General features: G+C 42.0%; 2 protein-coding genes and 1 long non-coding RNA gene across 5 annotated transcripts; all 3 read left to right on the top strand.

Moving 5' to 3' along the window:
- Positions 1–1448: 1448 nt before the first annotated feature.
- On the top strand, positions 1449–3540 carry LOC115796979 (myelin-oligodendrocyte glycoprotein-like). The gene is made up of 3 exons (XM_030753475.1): positions 1449–1627; positions 2904–3281; positions 3431–3540. Exons 1-3 carry the CDS (start codon positions 1567–1569, stop codon positions 3538–3540), a joined length of 549 nt encoding a protein of 182 aa, XP_030609335.1. The 5' UTR covers positions 1449–1566.
- Positions 3541–3600: 60 nt separating this feature from the next.
- On the top strand, positions 3601–5631 carry LOC115796716 (uncharacterized). The gene is made up of 3 exons (XR_004021327.1): positions 3601–3706; positions 3786–4320; positions 5168–5631. It is a non-coding gene; the product is annotated as an uncharacterized LOC115796716 (long non-coding RNA).
- Positions 5632–9509: 3878 nt separating this feature from the next.
- Positions 9510–11696, top strand: LOC115796697 (myelin-oligodendrocyte glycoprotein-like). Of its 3 annotated transcripts, XR_004021322.1 has the most exons (6): positions 9510–9688; positions 10514–10891; positions 11045–11137; positions 11224–11324; positions 11407–11523; positions 11639–11696. XR_004021322.1 is itself a non-coding variant. In XM_030753076.1 (5 exons), the coding sequence occupies exons 1-5, from the start codon at positions 9592–9594 to the stop codon at positions 11449–11451; spliced, it is 714 nt and encodes a 237-aa protein (XP_030608936.1). In that variant the 5' UTR covers positions 9510–9591; the 3' UTR covers positions 11452–11630. The 3 variants fall into 3 exon arrangements, 2 of the variants coding, with proteins under 2 accessions (XP_030608936.1, XP_030608937.1); XM_030753076.1 differs by lacking the exon at positions 11639–11696 and having other exon boundaries at positions 11407–11630; XM_030753077.1 differs by lacking the exon at positions 11639–11696 and having other exon boundaries at positions 11227–11324; positions 11407–11630.
- Positions 11697–19783: the final 8087 nt, after the last annotated feature.

Genomic DNA, 19783 nt, shown 5'->3' on the forward strand with positions numbered 1-19783 from the left:
GGGCGTGTTAAAGGGTCGTTTTTTTTCCAAATGACGGAAATCTGTTACAGCGGTGGAGAACTAATGTGGAGGAAATGCTCCGCTTACACGGAGACGCCTGAGCTGCAGAGTTGAAACGAAACATCAAAGCAACAAATTTGTGTCGAGGATTTTTAATAATCAAATTGTGTTACTCCAAGAATCGTTGCAGCCCTAAAACTTGCATTAAATTTTTAGTTTGTGTATCAAAATACATGAAGGTTGGTATTTACCTTTCATGCTGGGATTTTTTTGTTGAATCGGAAGCCTGAAATTTTCCTTTGATCTTCATTTTCCCTCTTACTTCTCCTCGTGTTCATGCCGGTTGTTGTTTCGATTTACAGTATGCAGCACACGCGTGACCATAGTGAGATCAAACGTACACACTGTGAATGAAACTGTCCGTGCTCTGTGGTAGATTGCAAACTGCGGTGAAATGATACAGGCGTAAGCAGCGATAATAGCAGCGATCTAGCGGAGTCTGCGAGGTGCTCCTTTGAGAGGCAGAGGAGCGCAATCTTTGTTGGATTTGAATCAGTACGTTTTGCATCCAATAAAAGCAAAGATGTTAACAAATAAATTGGACAGTATTCTGGCAATTTAGTGATATTTCCACAGCTGTGGTCTTGACTGGTCTTGAAATAAAATCCCGAGTCCGCAAGGTCCGAGTCCATGACAAGACCGAGACCATCAAAAAACGGTCTCGAGACCGATCTCGAGTACTACAACACTACTTACAGAGTCTATTAAAGACATAACAGGGGGTGAGGGTGAGGAAGCTCAGGTGAGTCCTGATGTCCTGCAGGTGAGAGACTTGGGCAGGTGGAGGTGGTGAGCATAAATCCAGTGGAAATGCTCGAGAGCTCGGAGGACTTAAAGTCACCAACAGGTAAACCTGCCCACGCACCCAGGAGATCAGGAAGGTGATAACACAGAACCTGCTTGAACAGGTGTGACAGTCTGAGGACTGGCTGATGAACTGGTCCTTGTATACACAGGTGAAGTCCAGCAGACACACAGCTCCAGGAGAATCTGGCCCTAAATATAAAAACAGCCTCAAACATCTTTAGGTTTGAGGCTTCTGGGCAGATGAAATATTAAAGTCATCACTCTGGGATCTTACGATGGAACATTTTATGATTCGTTCTCATATTTCAACATCAGAAAAATGATCAGATCAGTCACAAATATTAACAGAAATAAATGATAGGTTAATTTCTAGTTGAGCTCTATACGCTGTTGCTCTGTAAGATTGCGACGCAGAGGGTAGCATTACTGAATTCAATCTGTGAAAACTGAGTCACTATTTAGGTCATCACGGCACGAAGACACATCCCTAATCTCCATAAACAAATGTAATGATCCGCTCAAGCATTTAAAGCGCCACTCCCACCTCCACCCCCGCCAGTATTCATAAGGACGCACTTCGTTCATTCAGCTGATCGTTGCTTCACAGTAGAATAAGACCTGATTGACTCAGACACGGACTCGATATTTGTTCTCATCTATTTGTGTTTCTGCTGCTCGGACTGGAAGAAGTCCGGCTTCATGTTTCCTCTCTGGACTTTGATCCTGTGCTCGGCTTTCATTGTCAGGACTCCTGTTGAAGGTGAGCGGATATTTTACTCTAACTGTGCTCAGCAGCTGACAGTAGCAGGTACGGAGATTAGCGCTATAGCTGTTATATTAGCTGTTACATTTTTGGGAAATTAAATCCACCGACTTCACTGCGAGCAGCGCTCCTTCGCTGTGCGTCACTGGAAGCTGTCAGTGAGTCAGCGAAGAAAGCTTCAAACTCAGTGATCCTCAGGCAGGTTCATCAGACTCTGAGTTTAAACACAGACTCAGAGTTTCCCCTTACAGAACAGCTGATCAGAGTCAGTTCAATCACCTCTGAGTATGATCACCCTGATTTAGCGCGTGCGTGAGTAAGGAAAGAAAGCCGTCATCAATGGAGCTCTGATACCAGGAGTCACCATGGCAACAGGTAAATGAAGAGCAGAGCCTCCATTTTTATTTGATGGATGGAGGATCGCAGGTGTCAGTGTGGAGCGTGACGAGTCACTATGATCAGCCTGACCCACTCTGTCAGCATCGTAGACAGAATAAAAGTTTATTATTAAATGTATTATTTCTTTTATAATGTCTGCTGTCATCATTTACACAACTTGAATCTCCATCACATGAAGCTGAATCCTAATTTTATAAAATGTAATTATTCAGCTAATCGGAGGTTGGAAAAGTAATGATGTCATCACTCAGCTCGATGGTGTCCAGCTGACATTCCAAAAGTGTGGGCTGCGGCCCCCTGGTGGAATGTGAAGGTACTGCAAGGGTACTCACAAGAATGCAAAGTTACATGAAATGAAATGTGAATTAAAACTGATGACAGGAGGTGGTTAGTTTGTGATATTGTTCATTACTCTGACCTAAATTTACTGCTCTTCTATTGAAGTTTATGTCTCAGTGGCAGGTGGATCACATATTGGCATTAGCACTTTACATATGACTGGGTAGAATTTAGCAGTTTATATCCATCAGCCTGTGTTGTCTGTGTTTTTTTTTGTTTTTTTAATCAAATTTTCAAGGAAATGTGTCACTTTCCGTGTATTTTGATTGTATTTTGATGAGAGTAAAGACAGATTTCTAGCCAGAATAATTTCACAGACCAGCACTATCTGACAACTGGGGCCGATGGGATTTCTTGGTTTTTAAGTGGGCCGCACTCTTGACTCTGGGAACTAGTGCTGTAGGTGGTTTACCTTACAGTAATTAAGTGCATTGAGATGGTTGTTGTTGTGATTTGGTGCTATATAAATAAAGACGAACTGAATTTCATCACCAGTTCATCCTGCAGGGAAGTTTAATCTTCCGTCTGTTTCCAGGTGAGGTTCTGGTGATTGGTCCAAAGTTTCCAATCATCGCTGCTCCGGGTGATGATGTGATCCTGCCGTGTCACCTGGAGCCCACGTTTGATGTTCGGGGTCTGACGGTGGAGTGGTCCCAACCCGACCTGAAGCCCGACCCGTCAGACCGGCTGAGTCGAGTCGAGTACGTTCACCTGTACCGGGACAAGAAGGAGGTCCCCGACATGAAGCTGGCATCGTACTTCAGGAGGACGGAGCTGTTCATGGACGACCTGAAACACGGGAACATTTCACTGAAGATCCTGAACGTGTTGGAGGAAGACAGCGGCAGATACAGATGTTTCATCCCGAAGCTGCGGAGCAGCATGAAGGCTGCCATCGTTCAGCTCGTAGTTGGTGAGAAGATTTGTTTTGGTTTTTTAAGACTCTGATTGATGTTTTGTGTTTGTTTTATTTTTCCTTTTTTTTAATTATCAATTTTCAAAATTTCAATCTTTTTTTATCAGCATATTATGACACCAATGTTTAATTTTTGTGTCTTATAGATCCAAACGTCACTAAAACTTTGACAACAGAGATGCCGCTGCATCCCAGAAATCTCCAAACTCCAGGTCCTCAGGATGTGACTCCACAAAAAGGTGATACAGCCCTCTAACTTCTCTCTGTTTGGGTGAGTTTTTGTGTATCTATGGTGACCTTTTTTTCTACATCAGCAGGTCGGTCCAGGGTCTCTGTGGTCGTCGCTGTCATCTCCTTCATATCTGTTGTAGCTGTCGCTGCTCTGGTCATATTTCTCTCACCGCCTTCATCTGAAACAAACTGTAAGTGAGAAACAAACAAACACAAACATGTTGTTTCTTGGGCCGTCAGACTGACTCATTATTCAACTTTTCTCAACAGAAGCATCCAGACTCACAAAGCCAACCAGAACTGCTCAAAGAAGTGGTGATATTCATGCTGCATGGAGCTCACAGCCACTTTCTCTGACACAGGAGACACAAGATGCTCAGGTTGCTCTGGCAGCTCAGGATGCTACAATAGTGATTGTCAAACAATCCAGCTCTAAGAGTCGGCTCTCTGTAAAGAGCCTGAATTCCCATCACTATGCTGCAGTGATTTAGGTCACTGAGGTCACGGTCAGACCCCATGAATGAGTTAGTCAGTGACTTCAGTAGAGGCCTCGCTGGACTCAGAGGCACAACGCTCCGTTTTCATACAGAACGATTCAGAAACAGATCTCTGAAACAAGAATACACAACCTCATTGTTGGTTGAATCAAAACATAAAAATCACACCAGGCTGCTGCCAAGAAGAGAATGATGAGAATGATGACCTAGTGGGAGCGGGTCCTTCCAACACCACATGAATCCCTCCAGAGAGCAGCTCGTATTCCAGAGCGAGCCACGCCTCCCACCTTCCAGTTTTTCTCATAAAGGTAAGAACAGTGTGCTGCCACTCATCAAAGCAGAGCAGGGTCCAAATGCAGGATTCAGGAGGCTGACTCAAACCCAAAACAGCTTTATTGTTGGCAAGGTGCAGAAAACAAATCCAAACTTATGCAGAACAAAGCTGGCACAAAGACAATGAAAACACTGTAACTGGGGAACACACGATCCCGAGGGAGGAACAGGGAACAGAGGAATACTCAGACAGTAAATACAAACACAGGATAATGAGAGGATGGGAAACGGATGGAAACACAGCTGGAGATAGCTAACCACAAAGGATAAAACTAAATACACACCACACAAGACAGGAGACTAGCAAAATAAAACAGGAAGTGACAAAATATGACACACAGGAATCTAGACTTGATGCAGAGAACTCAGCAAAACAAGGAATTAAATACAAATAAACCAAAAACAGAACTCAGAAAACTAGAAAGCCTGATGGTATAATTACTATAAAATGGTACAAACTGAAAAACTACAAAAAACACAATAACCTACGACTCAGACAGACATGGGCCTTGGACTTAAATGTGGCTGATGAGGAGGCAGTGTTTCCCAAAGTGACCCCCCCACCCCCACTCTGACTCATTTTGATTGAACCATTTTAATGTGGAAAATATTAAATTCAGTGGATTTATTCCAGGTTGAAATAAGTTCCTGGATTTTTCCATGTGTTTATAAAGAGCTGTGTTCTGTGGAAAAACCCTTCCAGCCTAGTTTGAATGAATTTGTCGATCAGGTTGCAGTTAAACTGTTTCAGTCTGTCTTTAAAACATGGTCTCTTTGTGGAGCACAGTAGCTAACAGCTTTTGTATTTACTTTTTGATCCAGCTGTAGCTCCCGCTGCTATCAACTGTTGGAGGATCTGTTTGGAAAGCATCGTCCACTGGAACCGATGATTCATTAAAGCTGTTTGGAGGGATTTAAAGGACCTGGCTGTAGGAGCGCAGACCCCTGGGACCACATTCAATGAGCTCTGATTGTTTTTGTTCTCTCATTAATGTCACTGAGAAACTGAGCTAGAAGCAGATTACATGAGTACCTCGTGTGTTTATGAACTGCTGCACTTTGCTCCAGCTCATGAAAGAAAAACTGGAATTTTGTCTTTGTGTCATTTACAGCTGCAAACATGCAGACTGACAGAAATCCTCCTGACTTTAGTTTTTGCTGCAGCTAGCAGATATAACTGATGGCATTCTTGTTTTGTTTAATGTATTTAATTGTTTTATTTATTTATTTATGCCTGTTCTGTCAGACGTTCTGTTGTTGCATTAAATGAAAGTTCTGTTTTTGTACATCTGTTGTGTTCCAGACATATTCAAATGCACTCCAGGCTGTTCAGCTGAGTTCATTATTCTTGAAGTGAAAACAGAGACTGAAAGTCAGATAAATCACTAACATTTGTCCTCACTGTGTCAGCTGTTTCTTGGTCCTGCAGCTCTTCATCCAAAGGTCCCACATCCTCTTCATGTGACCTCTTTCCCTGGAGTTACACGTGCAGTAGGATTCTAACAGTTCCCAATTCCCATCCAGTGTCCACTGATCCGTATTCTTGTTTCTGCATTAGCTGCAGAGAGTAAGGCAAGTCCTAAAGAGTCAGCCGGTCCATCATGGAAGGACAGGCTCCTTCATGTACCACTGGAAGATATTTTAGTTTTCTTTATATATTACACACACACACACACACACACACACACACACACACACATTTTCAAACTGTATAGTTATTCTTAAGAAACATTTGGGCCAAATTTGGTAAGCGATTGGTGCTAAAAGTTACAATAAAACACATCTATGATAAAGATCAGGAGATATGACACAGAGATAACTTTGGCTGGAACGCTCGGGGGAGAGTCGCGTATCTCCCTCTTTTGTCCCCGCCTCCCACTACTGAATTATTTTTAGCCCCCCTGGGGAACCCCCCACCTTCCCAACAGCTCAAACAGCCATGAAATCAGAAACTGACTTCAGCACTCGTGATCCACGACTGCAGAGGTGACACTGTTTGGGGACCCTCTTCCGTTTCAACTTTCATTAACCCTTTCACACTCTTCGAGTTGAACTCTTTGTTCAATAAAACATCTGGAAATGATTCCGCTCAGTTTTTGTGAATCTTTTCCTCGAAGTGTTTGATTCTAATTGGAACTATGATCCTGGGAAGATAGCTTAAAAAGGGAGGACTGTTCCTAACAATGTTTACAAGTAGATTTTTAAAGTAAATGTTCTTCTGTAGGTACTACCTAGAACTGTCTGTATTTTATACATGAAGTTTATCTCATTCACTATTATTAAAGATATCTGACTGTAAATACAGAGAGGAGACAGCCGAATATGAATATATATATATATTTTTTTTTTTTTTTTTTTAGAAGTTTTATATTTTTAGAAAGTGAGACTTTCTACTACATAGTACTGAACAGCAGAGGCCATCTCATTGTACAGTGTGTATAATGACAAATAAAGGCATTCTATTCTATTCTATTCTATTCTATTAATGACTCCATGGGTCCAACAGTCAGCTCTTGGAAACACCGTTAACTCTTATATGTAATTCCTTTTATTAAAAGAAAACAGATTACTATTGTTCTCCTTCCCCAAATTTTCTATACTAGACATCCAGGAATGTCATTAAGCGAATTCTTTGTGGCCAAGCAGAGACTTTATTGTGGTGACGGCCATACTGTAAATCCCACATTAGCTCAGTCGAAGTGTCCTGGGATGGAGTCACATTCTCAGCCTGAATGACCGTCTCGGTCCACAGAAGCACCCAGAGTATCAGTGCAGAATGGTACTTTTACCCTCACAGATGAAACAACATCTGCACGGATTTATCATGACTCTACCAGGGGTGTGATTTGTTGGGGGGAACCCGTTGAGGAACTCCCCACATTCCCAACAGCTCAGACAGCAATGAAATCAGAAACTGACTTTTACTTTCAGCACTCGTGATCCATGACAGTAAATATCACACTGTTAAGGGATCCTGCACCAACTTTCATTAACCCTTTCCTACTGTTCAAGTTCAATTTGAACCATTTTGCCATTTGACAGGAGAAAAAAAAATCCCTAAATGTAATTCTTTAAGCCCAGAATTTGTTGAATTAGCCCAAAGTTGCACATATTTTAACATTTTATACTGTTGGTGCTATGGGTTTGTATACACTGATGCTGTTTCAGGTCAGATTTGACCAGAATCTGTTGAGATGGATTTTAGATCCACCAGTGTGTGTCAACTCAAGGAAAATGGTGATTTTAGGGAATCTTCAAACTGTGAAGCTCTACAGGCCATGTCTGTGTGTATTTGTTTATGGGACGGTAGTGACAGAGTTTAGAGGGACCTTGACTCAGTCATGAAAACTGCCTGTGTTCCCATTTGCGCGTGTGATCACATGTGAGGAGGCAGAGAATAATTTCAGAGAGCCGACTGACCCGGAGCAGCGTGTAGCTGTGTGTCTGAGGTAAAATATTATGATTTTATTGTTCCCACATCACTGTATATTCAGTACATCGGTGCGCGTTTTGAGTTATGACTTCACGTGCTGCTAAATGCAGCGCTCTGATTGGTCAGACCTGTTTGTTCGCTTGCGAAAGTCAGAAAAATCGAACTTGATCCTGTGAAATGGCTGCATTAAGAACAGGAGAGTCCGAAAAATATTTTTAACGCACGGAATTTACGCGTTGCACCTGCGCGCTGCGCTTCCAGGCAGAGAGCAGGTGTTACCCAGCTGACAGAAAGAGGATGTTCGCAGGTATGATGGAGTTTCCATTGATATTGTTGGAAAGCATCTGTTTGAATGATGCCAGAAATACAGAGCTGTGAGTCCTCTATACATTTTAAATGTATTAAAAATATTTGTAATCACTTCCATTGTTATCTGATGATACTAAAGCAACCGTGAATTTAGCACAGTGACAAACTGGCAGGCAGAGAGACTGTTGGGTGAAAATGATGAATCTCCAGATTTTAGTCACAGATTCAAGTCAATTGTATTTATATAGCACCAAATGACAACAAACAGTCACCTCAATATGCTTTATATTGTAAGGTAAAGACCCTAAAATAATACAGAAAAAAACCCAACAATCAAAACAATAATCTACGAGCAAACATTTGGTAACAGAGGGAAGGGAAAACTCGAGCAGAACCAGGATCAGGGAAGGGCAGCCAGCTGCCGTGACCAATTGGGGGGTGAAGGGAGGGAGACAGGACAAAAAACCAAGGTAATGCCATCCAGAGTAAGTATCTGATTAGACGCCATGTTTCTACGTAAGGTTTGTTCAATAACTTCAGTTTTATGTGAATCTAGAAGCAGGAAATTAAAGGTTATCCAGGCCTTTATGTCTCTAAGTCATCCCGACACTAAAATTCCTCAGACACGATGGGAAATGTCAAATTCCTGAATGAATGAGGACATTTATCCTGGAACGGGGAAGGCTGCTTGATCAGATTTCACTCCCTCATATCCTGGAGTTAAAACAACCAAACAAACATGTGAACTTTAAAATATCACACTTTATATTTCAGTGTTAGAATGACTTCATATGGTGCCTGTTAATCAGTGAATCCATCATTAGAACATGTTTAAACAACACTGAGTCTTTCTGCTGCTTTTCTTTACTTTTTACAGACTTATTGAATAAATATTTGTACTGTAGGTTTTACTGTTGGTCAGAAAAATTATTAAAGTCGTCACTTTGAGATCTTACGGTGGCCATTTTTGTTTATTTATTTATTTTGTATATTTTGTATATTGACTGATTATTGGACTGATCAAAATAAGAACAGTGAAAATGAATCAAGTTAATTTCTGATGTTTTTACTTTCATCCATGAAGTCTCTGAGTCATCATCGCTTTTATGAACTTCATCAGTGGGTCTGAGTGGACTCATTAGCTCAGCCTGTTTGACCTGAAACAGTATCAGGTCTCACATTATAATAAAATGTGTTTGAGTGAATCTTGAATACTGAAGAGAAAAGTGAGACTCAGTAACAGCAGAGTTAGATCAATGACGCTGAGCCGGAGTTTCTATAAACAATCCAAGCGAAACAGGTTCTCGTAATCTAACAGTGATTTAAAGCACGGAAACACCGCCCGGAAAAATCCTCGTCATTGAAACGTCACTAAAGGGGCGGGGACATTTGCTGTAAGACAAACTAAGAGTGCCGCTCAGACCTCATTCATTCACAAACAGCATTCAGCAGCTGCTTTCCAGAAGACTCGCTTCCCTCACAGACTGAACTCTTCATCATCCTCATGTCTGTGCACAGCTTCTACTTTAAGCGCTCTTCCTCTTCCTCACTCTGGACTTTAATCCTGTGCTCGGCTTTGACCGTCTGGACTCCCGTTCAAGGTAAACTGATGTTTTCTGCGTTACTCTGAGTCCGCAGCTCATGTTAGTGATGATTACGCTGAATCTGAAGGACATGTTGGAGGCTGTAAGAAGGCCGAGTTCCCTCTCAGCAGCTCTCCGTTACCGTCTGTCAGTAACAGCGGTGACAGCTGTCACTGAGCTCCTTTCTACCGAAAGAAGCTTAAACCGAGATGATGCTCAGCCAGGTTCGCACCGAGCCGTTACTGATCCAAGATGATGCAGATTCAGTCCCCACACACGCTGCTCCTCTCCTCACGTGGATTCACACACGCGTTTTTCATGGACCGCTTATATTTATAATTCATGTGAGGAGTTACAGCTAAGCCGCCATTGTGTTTCAGCCATAGATGGGCGGGGACTGCCCACGTGACTCGCTTGTCCAATCAGGTGTTTGTGCGTCTTTTGTAGTTTACTTTTGACTCGGGATTTGTAGTTTTAAATTTTCCCCAAAAAATTCTAAACTCATCTACTGAGTACTATTCTATTTTTATTTTCTGATTTTCAGATTTGCTTCTTAATGAATCAAAACTGATCAGCATGAATAAATCAGGGATTTAAACACTTGCAGCCTGTGAGTCTGTGTGGCTGCCTTTGCAGAAGTGAAACAAGTGTGTGCAGTTATTATACTCCACACTGAGAGGACAAACAGTACAGATAACTTAATGTGAGCAGGTCAACCTCAAACACTCCTACAATCAGAAGCACAAAGACTCACAGGGCTGTTAATCAGCTTCAGGTCTTTAGTGTGTAACTCTATAGGCCTCTGTGGGAGTTCAGGAGGTTTCATCTTCCATCTGTTTCCAGGTGAGGTTCTGGTGATTGGTTCAAATCTTCCAATCATCGCTGCTCCTGGTGATGATGTGATCCTGCCGTGTCACCTGGAGCCCATGTTTGATGTTCGGGGTCTGACGGTGGAGTGGTCCCAACCCGACCTGAAGCCCGACCCGTCAGACCGGCTGAGACGAGTCGAGTACGTTCACCTGTACCGGGACATGAGGGAGGTCCCCGACATGAAGCTGGCATCGTACTTCAGGAGGACGGAGCTGTTCATGGACGACCTGAAACACGGGAACATTTCACTGAAGATCCTGAACGTGTCGGAGGAAGACAGCGGCAGATACAGATGTTTCATCCCGAAGCTGCGGAGCAGAGTGAAGGCCGCCATCGTTCAGCTCGTAGTTGGTGAGAAAATTTGTTTGGATGATGTTTGTAGTTCCAAACTCAAATCCAAAGACTCTGATTGTTGTTTAGTGTGTTTTTGTGAAACATTACAAACCTTCAGGCTCATTTTATCCACAGATCATGACTCTGATGTTATTGTTTTTTTCTTTTAAGATCCAAACTTCACTAAAACCTCAACAACAGAGACGCCGCTGCATCACAGAAACCTCCAAACTCCAGATCCTCAAGATGTGACTCCAGGAAATGGTGAGAAAACAGTCCAACTTTTATCTTTTCTGCTTGGTGATTTTTGTGTGTATTTGTGGTGACCTTTTTTCCTTTGTTTACATCAGCAGGTCTGTCCACAGCCTCTGTGGTCGTCATTGTCGTCGCCTTCATATCAGTCGCTGCTTTTGTTGCATATTTTTCTCACCGCCTTCATCTGAAACAAACTGTAAGTGAGAAACAAACAAACACAAACATGTTGTTGCTTCTTGTGCCGTCAGACTGACTCATTGTTCAACTTCTTTCAACAGAAGCATCCAGAGGATGAAACACAAAAGCAACCACTACCAGTCTAGGTGCCTTGCTCAAAGGAGCGTTGGTGTGAATAGAGCTGAGGGATTTCTCTTTCCTGGACCTTCAGTCAGATTGTAAGCCTGAACTTGCTGCTTTGTATCAGTTCATATCACAGATAAAAGGACACAAAGTGCGTACTTGTCGTCTTGCTCATATCGCTGTCTGTGTTTCCCTCTGTGCTGCACACAGATGCTGCAGTAGTTTGGTTTGGACCGTAAAACGTATTTGCGGCACAAGAAATGGGAGCGTGTTCTCCCACATTTGTGCGCTTAGGCTTCCGTGTCCAGATGAGGACCTGCCCACACTCGTACGTAAAGGAGCAGTTCACAAAGCGCGGTGGAAACGCGGGCCCGTTCTTAAGCATTTCGCCGGTTCAATGAAACCGACACCAGCGCTGGCACGAGCTCCAGCACCTCAGTAGTGGAAACGTAACAATGGAGACTCCTCTGTTTTATGGACCTTACTGCAGGAATGCCGGCTTTGGAAGCACATTTGATGAGCTCTGATTGATTTTGTTTCTTCACATGTTTTTTTCTCCCATCTTTAATGTGTCAGAGAAACTGAACTATAAGCTGATTGCTGAGAGTCCCTCAGAGGCTCCTACACTGTGTTCTTCAGCTGCTGCACTTTGTCAAATATTTATCAAATAATTTAAATGATTTATCTTTTACAGGAACGACTAATTTATTGAGTTTAGTTTGAAGCTTCCTGCTGGTCAGGATTTCATGTTCAATCTGTTTATAGTTATTTATTGAAAGCTGCTTGATCCTGATACAGAGCTCCAGGTTCTGTCAGGAAAACTGGAAGTTTGTCTTTTATTCTTTGGTTCATGGTTAAAGTCAGACACACAGTTTGGGCTGTGAGCTGCAGCTGTGAGCCCGCTCAGCCTCATGCTCTTATCTTGATGCCTCACATATTTCAGCTGAACACAGTGGAAACATTGTTGCAGGTGTGTGTAGAGTTGTGATGTTGTATGGATGTGTTTCTGCCTGCTGTGAAGTTGTACTCTGATTTGTGAATGTGTGAAGTCATTTGCAGATATGAATGTAAACTGCTGAATAACTTTTACTTGTTGTTTGTGTTGTTGTTTCACTGATTTGTAGATTTTATTTGGTGCTATAGTCACTGTTTACCTCACTGACTAATGATTGTCGGATTAAATGTGGTTAAACTTGAAATAAAAACATTTAACTTGTTGACATTTGTTACAATTTGTTTATTTTTCTGTGTTTCATTTGTGGCTTTAATGTTTGTAATCTTGTTCTTAAAGAGTGTTATAAATACAAGTATTGCACACATTTATTTATTTATTTATTGTCATGTATTGTTTCCTGTTTGCATTTAATGCAGTTTTCAAACAGTTGCACCAGTTGTCCTGTTTTTCCTCACATGTGAGCTTTTTGATGTTGAGTCAAATCTACCAAATACAAGTTCAACACTTGGAATCAGCTCCACATATTTCGTCTCCTTAATGTGAGCAGGCCTCACCTGCAGCAGCATCGTGTCTGTGTTATAAAAGTTTATGGTTAGTTTGGCTTTACATGGATATATGATCCTAACATATTACCTTATAAAGTTGCATGTTAAAAAGCATCTCAGCTAGGGGTGTGTGATATTGACAAAAAAAATAATATCGATATTTTCTGTAATTTTTTCGATAACAATAATAAGCGATTTTTTTTGCACTATTTAAAAATATACAAGAAGTGCAAACTGGTAAAATATAAGACTTAAATCGGTGTTTTTGACATGTTAACTTATTTTTATTTTATTTTATTTAACCTTTATTAAACCAGGAAAAGCACACTGAGAATAAAGTTTGCTGAGTGTGTGTTTTATCAGACACCTTAGCTGATTTAAGTTTATCTTGGACGGCGGGTTCCCGAAACGTTTCATATTCCTCACACTCGCTGATGATGGAACAGGTTAACTGTCGAGCTGTCTGCGTTCTCACAAAGTCTGCAAACTGAAAACCACCTCCTCGCCCAGGAATCACGCCGGTAGACTGCGAGGCTGGTGATGTGTGAATTTCTTCCCCAGCGCAGCGTGTTCACTCACTTCCAGCTTTAGGTGTGTTGTTTAGGCAGCTATGCTAGCGCACAGTATGGGCACTCTCTATGTGCACGCGCAGCAGTAGTAAACGCGTGGAGCCGAGGCGTTTGATTGTTGTTTTCTTCCTCATTAGCATACTCAATAACGTCAGCTCGCACATCGTTAACACGGCAATTATGATATCATTAAGAATATATATCGTACACCCCTAATCTGAGCTGACTTCACCGGCCAACAAGATACTGAATCAGACAATACAGAGAACATGTCCATATCTTTGATGTTTTTATTATTATCGTTATAATACAAATCATTTCAAACATCCATCCATCCATTCCTTCCGCTTATCCTTTTAATCTCGAACATTTAACAGAAACCTGACATCAATCACGAGCTCTTGGTTTAACAGAATGCTGCCACCTACTGGCTGAATAATGCTGTTTGTTAGAGATGACAGTTTGAAGCATCAGAGGTTTGATGTCACAGCTGATGTTATCAAATCCTCCAGAGTTTTCATTGTGCTGTCCAGTTGATCTGCTTCACCGGAAGCACAGGAAGTAGTTTTTAATCTGTCAGTAATGACATGTCGGTGTCCTGTGAGGAACGATGGAAGGAGCATCTCACGCTGCAGGAACGGCCTTCCAGGTAAAGGTGTCTGCGGCAAGTGAAAATCTCGGCGTGCCAAGACGTCAGGGAGAAAACACTCATTCCACTGCTCAACTTCACCCGAACACCTCCCTCGTACACACAGTATATCCTAACAGTTAATTTCCTACAAAGAGACATAACACACAGCTGTTATTACTGTTGTTTTTTCCTCCTGTTTTTATACACTGCACATCCAATAATGTCATTAAAATGAATTCTTTGTGCCCACATTGAACATGCAGAGAAAATCTGACATGAGGTCAGCCTAAGTGTCCTGGAGTCATGCTGCTGGAAACAGAAATACCCCCAAAGACCCCGAGTATCGGGGCAGGGGGGAAATTTCACTGTGACAGAACCAGAACCTGAGGGGGGAATTTCTTTTCGTGGGTTCCTGTTTTCCTTTCCCTGAGCTATAAACACAAAGTATAATATGGACCATGAGAGGGTTTTAATTTTGTGGGTTTTATTTCACCCACATAAGCTGTATGAACCGTGTCCCCGATTTTCTGCTGATCATGTCATCTGACGGCGTTTGTTCCAGTTGTTTCCAGATGTTTCTGATGTTTTCATTTGTGGAAAAAGCGACGCTAGAAATGGCAACGCGCTCCCGCCAACAGCCTGCGTATAAACAAAGCGTAAACACATATCACGAGATAAAGAAGTTCAGCAAAGAAGCAGGTCTGCAGAATGACCTTTGGTTTAACACGTGACTCAATTATGTCATTTTCTCTTTGTCACTGCGGTTTCTTCCTCTTTCAGGGGGCGATGAGAAGTAACGCCCTTCCTGAGGAGAGAGCCTGAAAATCCACAGAAGAGAAAATAGACGAGCGTTCCAGGGTCAGAGACCTTCGCTTTCCAAATATATCAGTTCAGAATGGCAAGAATAAATATAAAACGGCTATTTCACATTCCTCTGTGAGTGGCTTTAGCCATCCTGAAAAAGGTAAAGTCATAATAGTAGATGTTGGGGGTGGAGCTCTGCGGTGTATATAAGCAGACACTTCCTGTAAATCGAGAGAGACAATTTGAGTGCATATCTGGGGTTCTTGGTACAACACTGTTAGATGATATTCAGGGTGGAAAGAGTCTTTCAGTCTTTCAGTATGTTGCTGCCCTGCTGAGGCAGCGGGAACTGAACAGGTCCCCCAGACTGGGCAGTGGACAGTCGATGATCTTCTGGGCCGTGTTGATCACTCTGTAGTGTTCTCCTTTCTGCCACTGAGCAGCTGCTGTACCATGCTGAGATGCAGTAATGTTACCTCTAAACCATGTTGTTCATAGCATCTGTGTAGGCAGAGGATTTGTTCAGATAGATCCACACAGAAACAACACTGACTCGCTGAACTGATGGCAGGTTTAAACAGGTTTTGTGTGTTTGTGTGCGCAGCCAAAGCAAACTAAAAATAGACTCAACAACCTGCTGAGGTGCAGGAAACAGCCACACACCCTCTGTGTGAAGCAAGATGTTTTAGCTCCTACTCCCTTAGACCAACGTTCTTCTGATTCTTTGTCTTTTTCCTAATGTTATGAAATTTCTTTCTTTTTTTTTTTTTTAAACTTTTTATGAAAATAAGCTGAAAAAAAATCTGGCTCTTTAAACGCACTCCTGTTCATCATAGCTGCTCAAAATGATCCCAGAATACAAACTCACAAACCTGGATGCCAAACACACAAAAAATGAACTGTTTACACTGCATTACTGAACTTTGATCACTAACAGGACATGAGTTTTACTGCCATTTATGACCGAGACTATTCCTACACTACAGCACTAACACAAACATGTGAAGTGACAGATTTTATGTGTCACATTCACTCACACTCCTCTGAGCCCCCAAAAGTTCACAAACATGCTCTATTCTTATGCTGAAGTGATGTGTTGCTGCAGGCAGGCAGAAACAGGTTTTGTATGTTAGACTGTGCGTAGTCAAAGTAAACTAAAAACAGACTCAACAATCTGCTGAGGTGCAGGAAACAGCCACACACATTTATTACTACAGATGATGTCATATCGCAACCACAGGACTGTTTACATGCTGTAGATGTGTTTCTATACCAGAGGTGATTGTCAGCTGGATCATTTACAGCTGAATCACGTCATTTCGTTCCATCTGGAAGTCTGTCAGAGGAATTTTGTTATTGTATTTATTTCTCGACTCCAAACACAAACCAAATGCAGCAAACTGAAGACTTACTGCTTAAAAATGTGCAGACATTTAAATTAATGTCCATTAGGTCGTTGTATCCAGTACGTTTTAATGGCTGTACATTATAATTAACATAACTCGTGTTCACATTACTTTAATCAAGATGAGGACGCAGATGCAGACAACACATTTAATTTGTTAAACAGCACCTGGATTCATTTATGTAAATCCAGAAAACTGTGAGTCAGTAAAAAGTTCAAACTGTTTTGGTAACACTTGAGGTTAAAGGTTAAAGATAGCAGGAAAAATAGACCAGAAGAGAGTACAGCTCTCCACCCAGACCATCGTAATGACTCCTGTCACTGTCAGCTAGAGGTGGGCGGATCGATCCAAATATCAGTAATATCAATACCAACGTTGGTATTGATATTGATCAATACCGGTGTAATGAGATCAATACTTTAGCTTCAGTTTCTCTCCTGTATGCAGGGCTGTGGTTTCATCAAAGATGTGAGCTGACTGTCTCCCACTCCTGTCACAGCACATGGAGACTCCTCTGTTTTATGGACCTTACTGCAGGAATCTCAGAGGAACCCTCAGAGGCTCCTACACTGTGTTCATGAACCACTGCACCTGCTGCTGGTCAGGACTCGATGGTCAGACTGAATCTATTTATTATTATTAATGTAAAGCTGCTCCAGCCTGACACAGAGCTCCAGTTTATTTAAGGAAAATTGTTTCTGTATTTTTGCCACTTAAAGCTAAACTTTGTGTAATCTGATGCAGATGGTTTATTGCTGCTTTCACTGCTTCTAGTTATTTCTAGATCAAAGAGGACTTTGGTTTACACAGGCTGCTAACACATGACTTGATTATGTCACTTTCTCTTTGTCACTACTTTCTCTTCCTCTTTTGGGTTAATCAGGTTTCAGGGTTGTTCGTGTGCAGTGGGAAAGAAACTGCAGTGAATAATTGCTGCTCTTTAAAGTATCATGATGTCAAATAAATTGGTTTAACAATTTTAAGAGGCATTTATCAACAAAATCAACATGAAAAAGTGGATTTATAACTTATTTTAAGTGTTATGTGATTCACAGTTTTTTCATCAAGAAGTTGGGACAACAGGAAAAAAATGCCACTTTGGGGACTCAGGGAAGGTTTTATTTTTCAAATAATATTTAAAAGCACTTTTTCAATAGTTAGGTTTACATTTTGCCTCTTGGCAAATGTGAAATTTACAACAAATATGTGTTTCAGTGTTTTGTGCAGTTATAATGTTCAAATTCATGTGTACACATTAGACAGCAGGTCTGTGTGAGACGATCAAAGGAAATGTGGACAGATGCTGAACAATAAGGGTCCAGGTAAGTCACACACACATTAAATCTGTTGTTGTTACTTCTGAACTGTGTGTGTCCGTCTTTGTTTAAAGTGGGCTATGGTTTTCAGTGTCTGCGCTCTGATTGGTGTCTAAGTTTGATATTTAGCATTTAAATATGTCAAAAGGTCAGGGGTGTAGATTTATCTATGGACGGGGCAGCTACGTCCCTACTAATATTTACTCCGCCTCGCACTGGATCCAGATGTGGCACAGAGGGGACCGATTGAAGAGCAGAATTCCTTCCAAAGCTGGGACGTAAACTGTGGACCACAGTTTGAGACTATATCGAGAGGGATGCCATGAAGCCAGAACATGTGATCAGGGCTGATGGAAGTTTGCCTTGGAGAACTGATCGTTCACAGTCACTATAGTGCTGTTACTGCATGATATAATCCAGTTACCAAATCCAGGGAAAGGTGGGATCATGGCCAACCAGGAACAGGGAATGGTCTCAGCAGTCCAGGTGAAGGAGAGCTGATAGTTTGCTGATATGATAATAAGTCACTAAAACCAGGATTTCAGGTGTTTTTAGCCTCAGCTAACTGCTCCACATGGTGAGCCACAGGCACAAGAAGAAGAAGAAGAAGAAGGAGCTTTATTTGTCACATACATTTACATGCAGTGAAATTCATTCTCTGCATTTAACCCATCACACACATGGAGTATGTAGTACACACAGCACAGCATGGAGCAGGGGGCAGCCAAAGGGCGCCCGGGGAGCAACCTGGGGGGGTGGGCTTGCTCAGGGACCCACAGTGATGCCAGCCCGAGGATTTGAACCAGGGTCCTCTCTGTGACGAACCCTCTTCTTCTCCCCTAGGCCACCACTCCAGGCCATTGCTATTTTCTACAGATGATCACTGAATGGATTCAGACAGAGCCGTCATGGAGCCTTCCTTCAAACACTGAGCACATCAGGACTGGAAAGGTCTCTGAAACTGAACTCACTGAGCTCTCAGCTGAGAAACCTGCATGTGACAGACTGAATGACACTGAGCTGACATCACTGTGGAAACACAAGGCATCGAATCATTGAGCCAAACTCACCACTGCACGTTTATGTTGACTCACAGATCATGTGTCAGATCATCAGGTGATTATCTGACATTAAGAACAATAAAGAAGAAATCTTACCTGTTGAGGAAGGAAAGAAAAAAAATTCCATCCTGGTTCTTTTGCCAGGATTTTTATCTTATGACTGAAGTTCTGCTCAACACACCATTCAGCGCTTCCTGGTATCTATTTCAAATCAGATCAGTTACTGTTAGAATAAACTTCTGAGCTTAACTCATCAAAGATGAAGCACATTTGCTTATTTTACACAAACTAATTCCACGAGTTGTCTTAGGCAGAACTGATGGTCCAGCAGAGGCAGAGTTCAGTCCAGGGAGGACCCGCCTGCCTGCAGAGAGCTCTGTTCTCACAGTGTACAAAGTATGTAGTCCAGCCGCTCTGTGCGCCAACCAATCAGCATACAGCATTCGCTTCCAGGAAAGCACAAAAAGCAGTGGGCGTGTGCAGGTAAACTTTTTCATCATGGGGAAAGCCTGTGTCTGAAAGGTAAAAGTTCTGCTTTTATTTTAAATGCATTATAAATATATTTTTATTCAGCATAACTTCCATTGTTACCTGAAAATATTCCTGATGTGTGCTTTAACACCCTGACAAACTGGCAGGCAGAGGAGACACTGGCTGAAAATGATGAACGTGCAGATTTTAGTCACAGACACTAAAACCTTTCAGACAGGTTTTACTATAGAAACCATTGGAAACGTCCTGAATGAATGAGGACATTTATCAGCTGCTGATCCTGGAACAGTGAAGGCTGCTTGATCAGATTTCACTCCCTCACATCCTGGAGTTTAAACAAACAGGTGAACTTTAAAATATCATTCATTCATAGTTTAGTCTACAGAGAGCTCTGTTGTCACCAGTGTACAAAGTATGTGGTCCATACTCTCTGTGCGTCGCTGTTGTGTTTGCTGTTGTTGGTCTGTCAGTTTGCTGCAGAGAAGAGTGAAGTTAGAGCTTCAGACAAAGAGCTGAAGAGAAACCGAGTGTTAAAAACAATAAAGTGTCCACTGCAGCTGCTGTCTGTACTTTTTA

Source organism: Archocentrus centrarchus, chromosome 18 (genome assembly GCF_007364275.1).
Source record: "Archocentrus centrarchus isolate MPI-CPG fArcCen1 chromosome 18, fArcCen1, whole genome shotgun sequence".
NCBI classification, from domain to species: Eukaryota; Metazoa; Chordata; class Actinopteri; order Cichliformes; family Cichlidae; genus Archocentrus; species Archocentrus centrarchus.

Bases quoted from the DNA above. Each gene is read 5' to 3' on its own strand.
- LOC115796979 (XM_030753475.1), top strand. From the start codon at position 1,567: ATGTTTCCTCTCTGGACTTTGATCCTGTGCTCGGCTTTCATTGTCAGG. The intron at 1,628-2,903 runs GTGAGCGGATAT...GTCTGTTTCCAG, and splicing joins TGTCAGGACTCCTGTTGAAG to GTGAGGTTCTGGTGATTGGT. The intron at 3,282-3,430 runs GTGAGAAGATTT...TGTGTCTTATAG, and splicing joins CATCGTTCAGCTCGTAGTTG to ATCCAAACGTCACTAAAACT.
- LOC115796697 (XM_030753076.1), top strand. From the start codon at position 9,592: ATGTCTGTGCACAGCTTCTACTTTAAGCGCTCTTCCTCTTCCTCACTC. The intron at 10,892-11,044 runs GTGAGAAAATTT...TTTTCTTTTAAG, and splicing joins CATCGTTCAGCTCGTAGTTG to ATCCAAACTTCACTAAAACC. The intron at 11,325-11,406 runs GTAAGTGAGAAA...TTCTTTCAACAG, and splicing joins GCCTTCATCTGAAACAAACT to AAGCATCCAGAGGATGAAAC.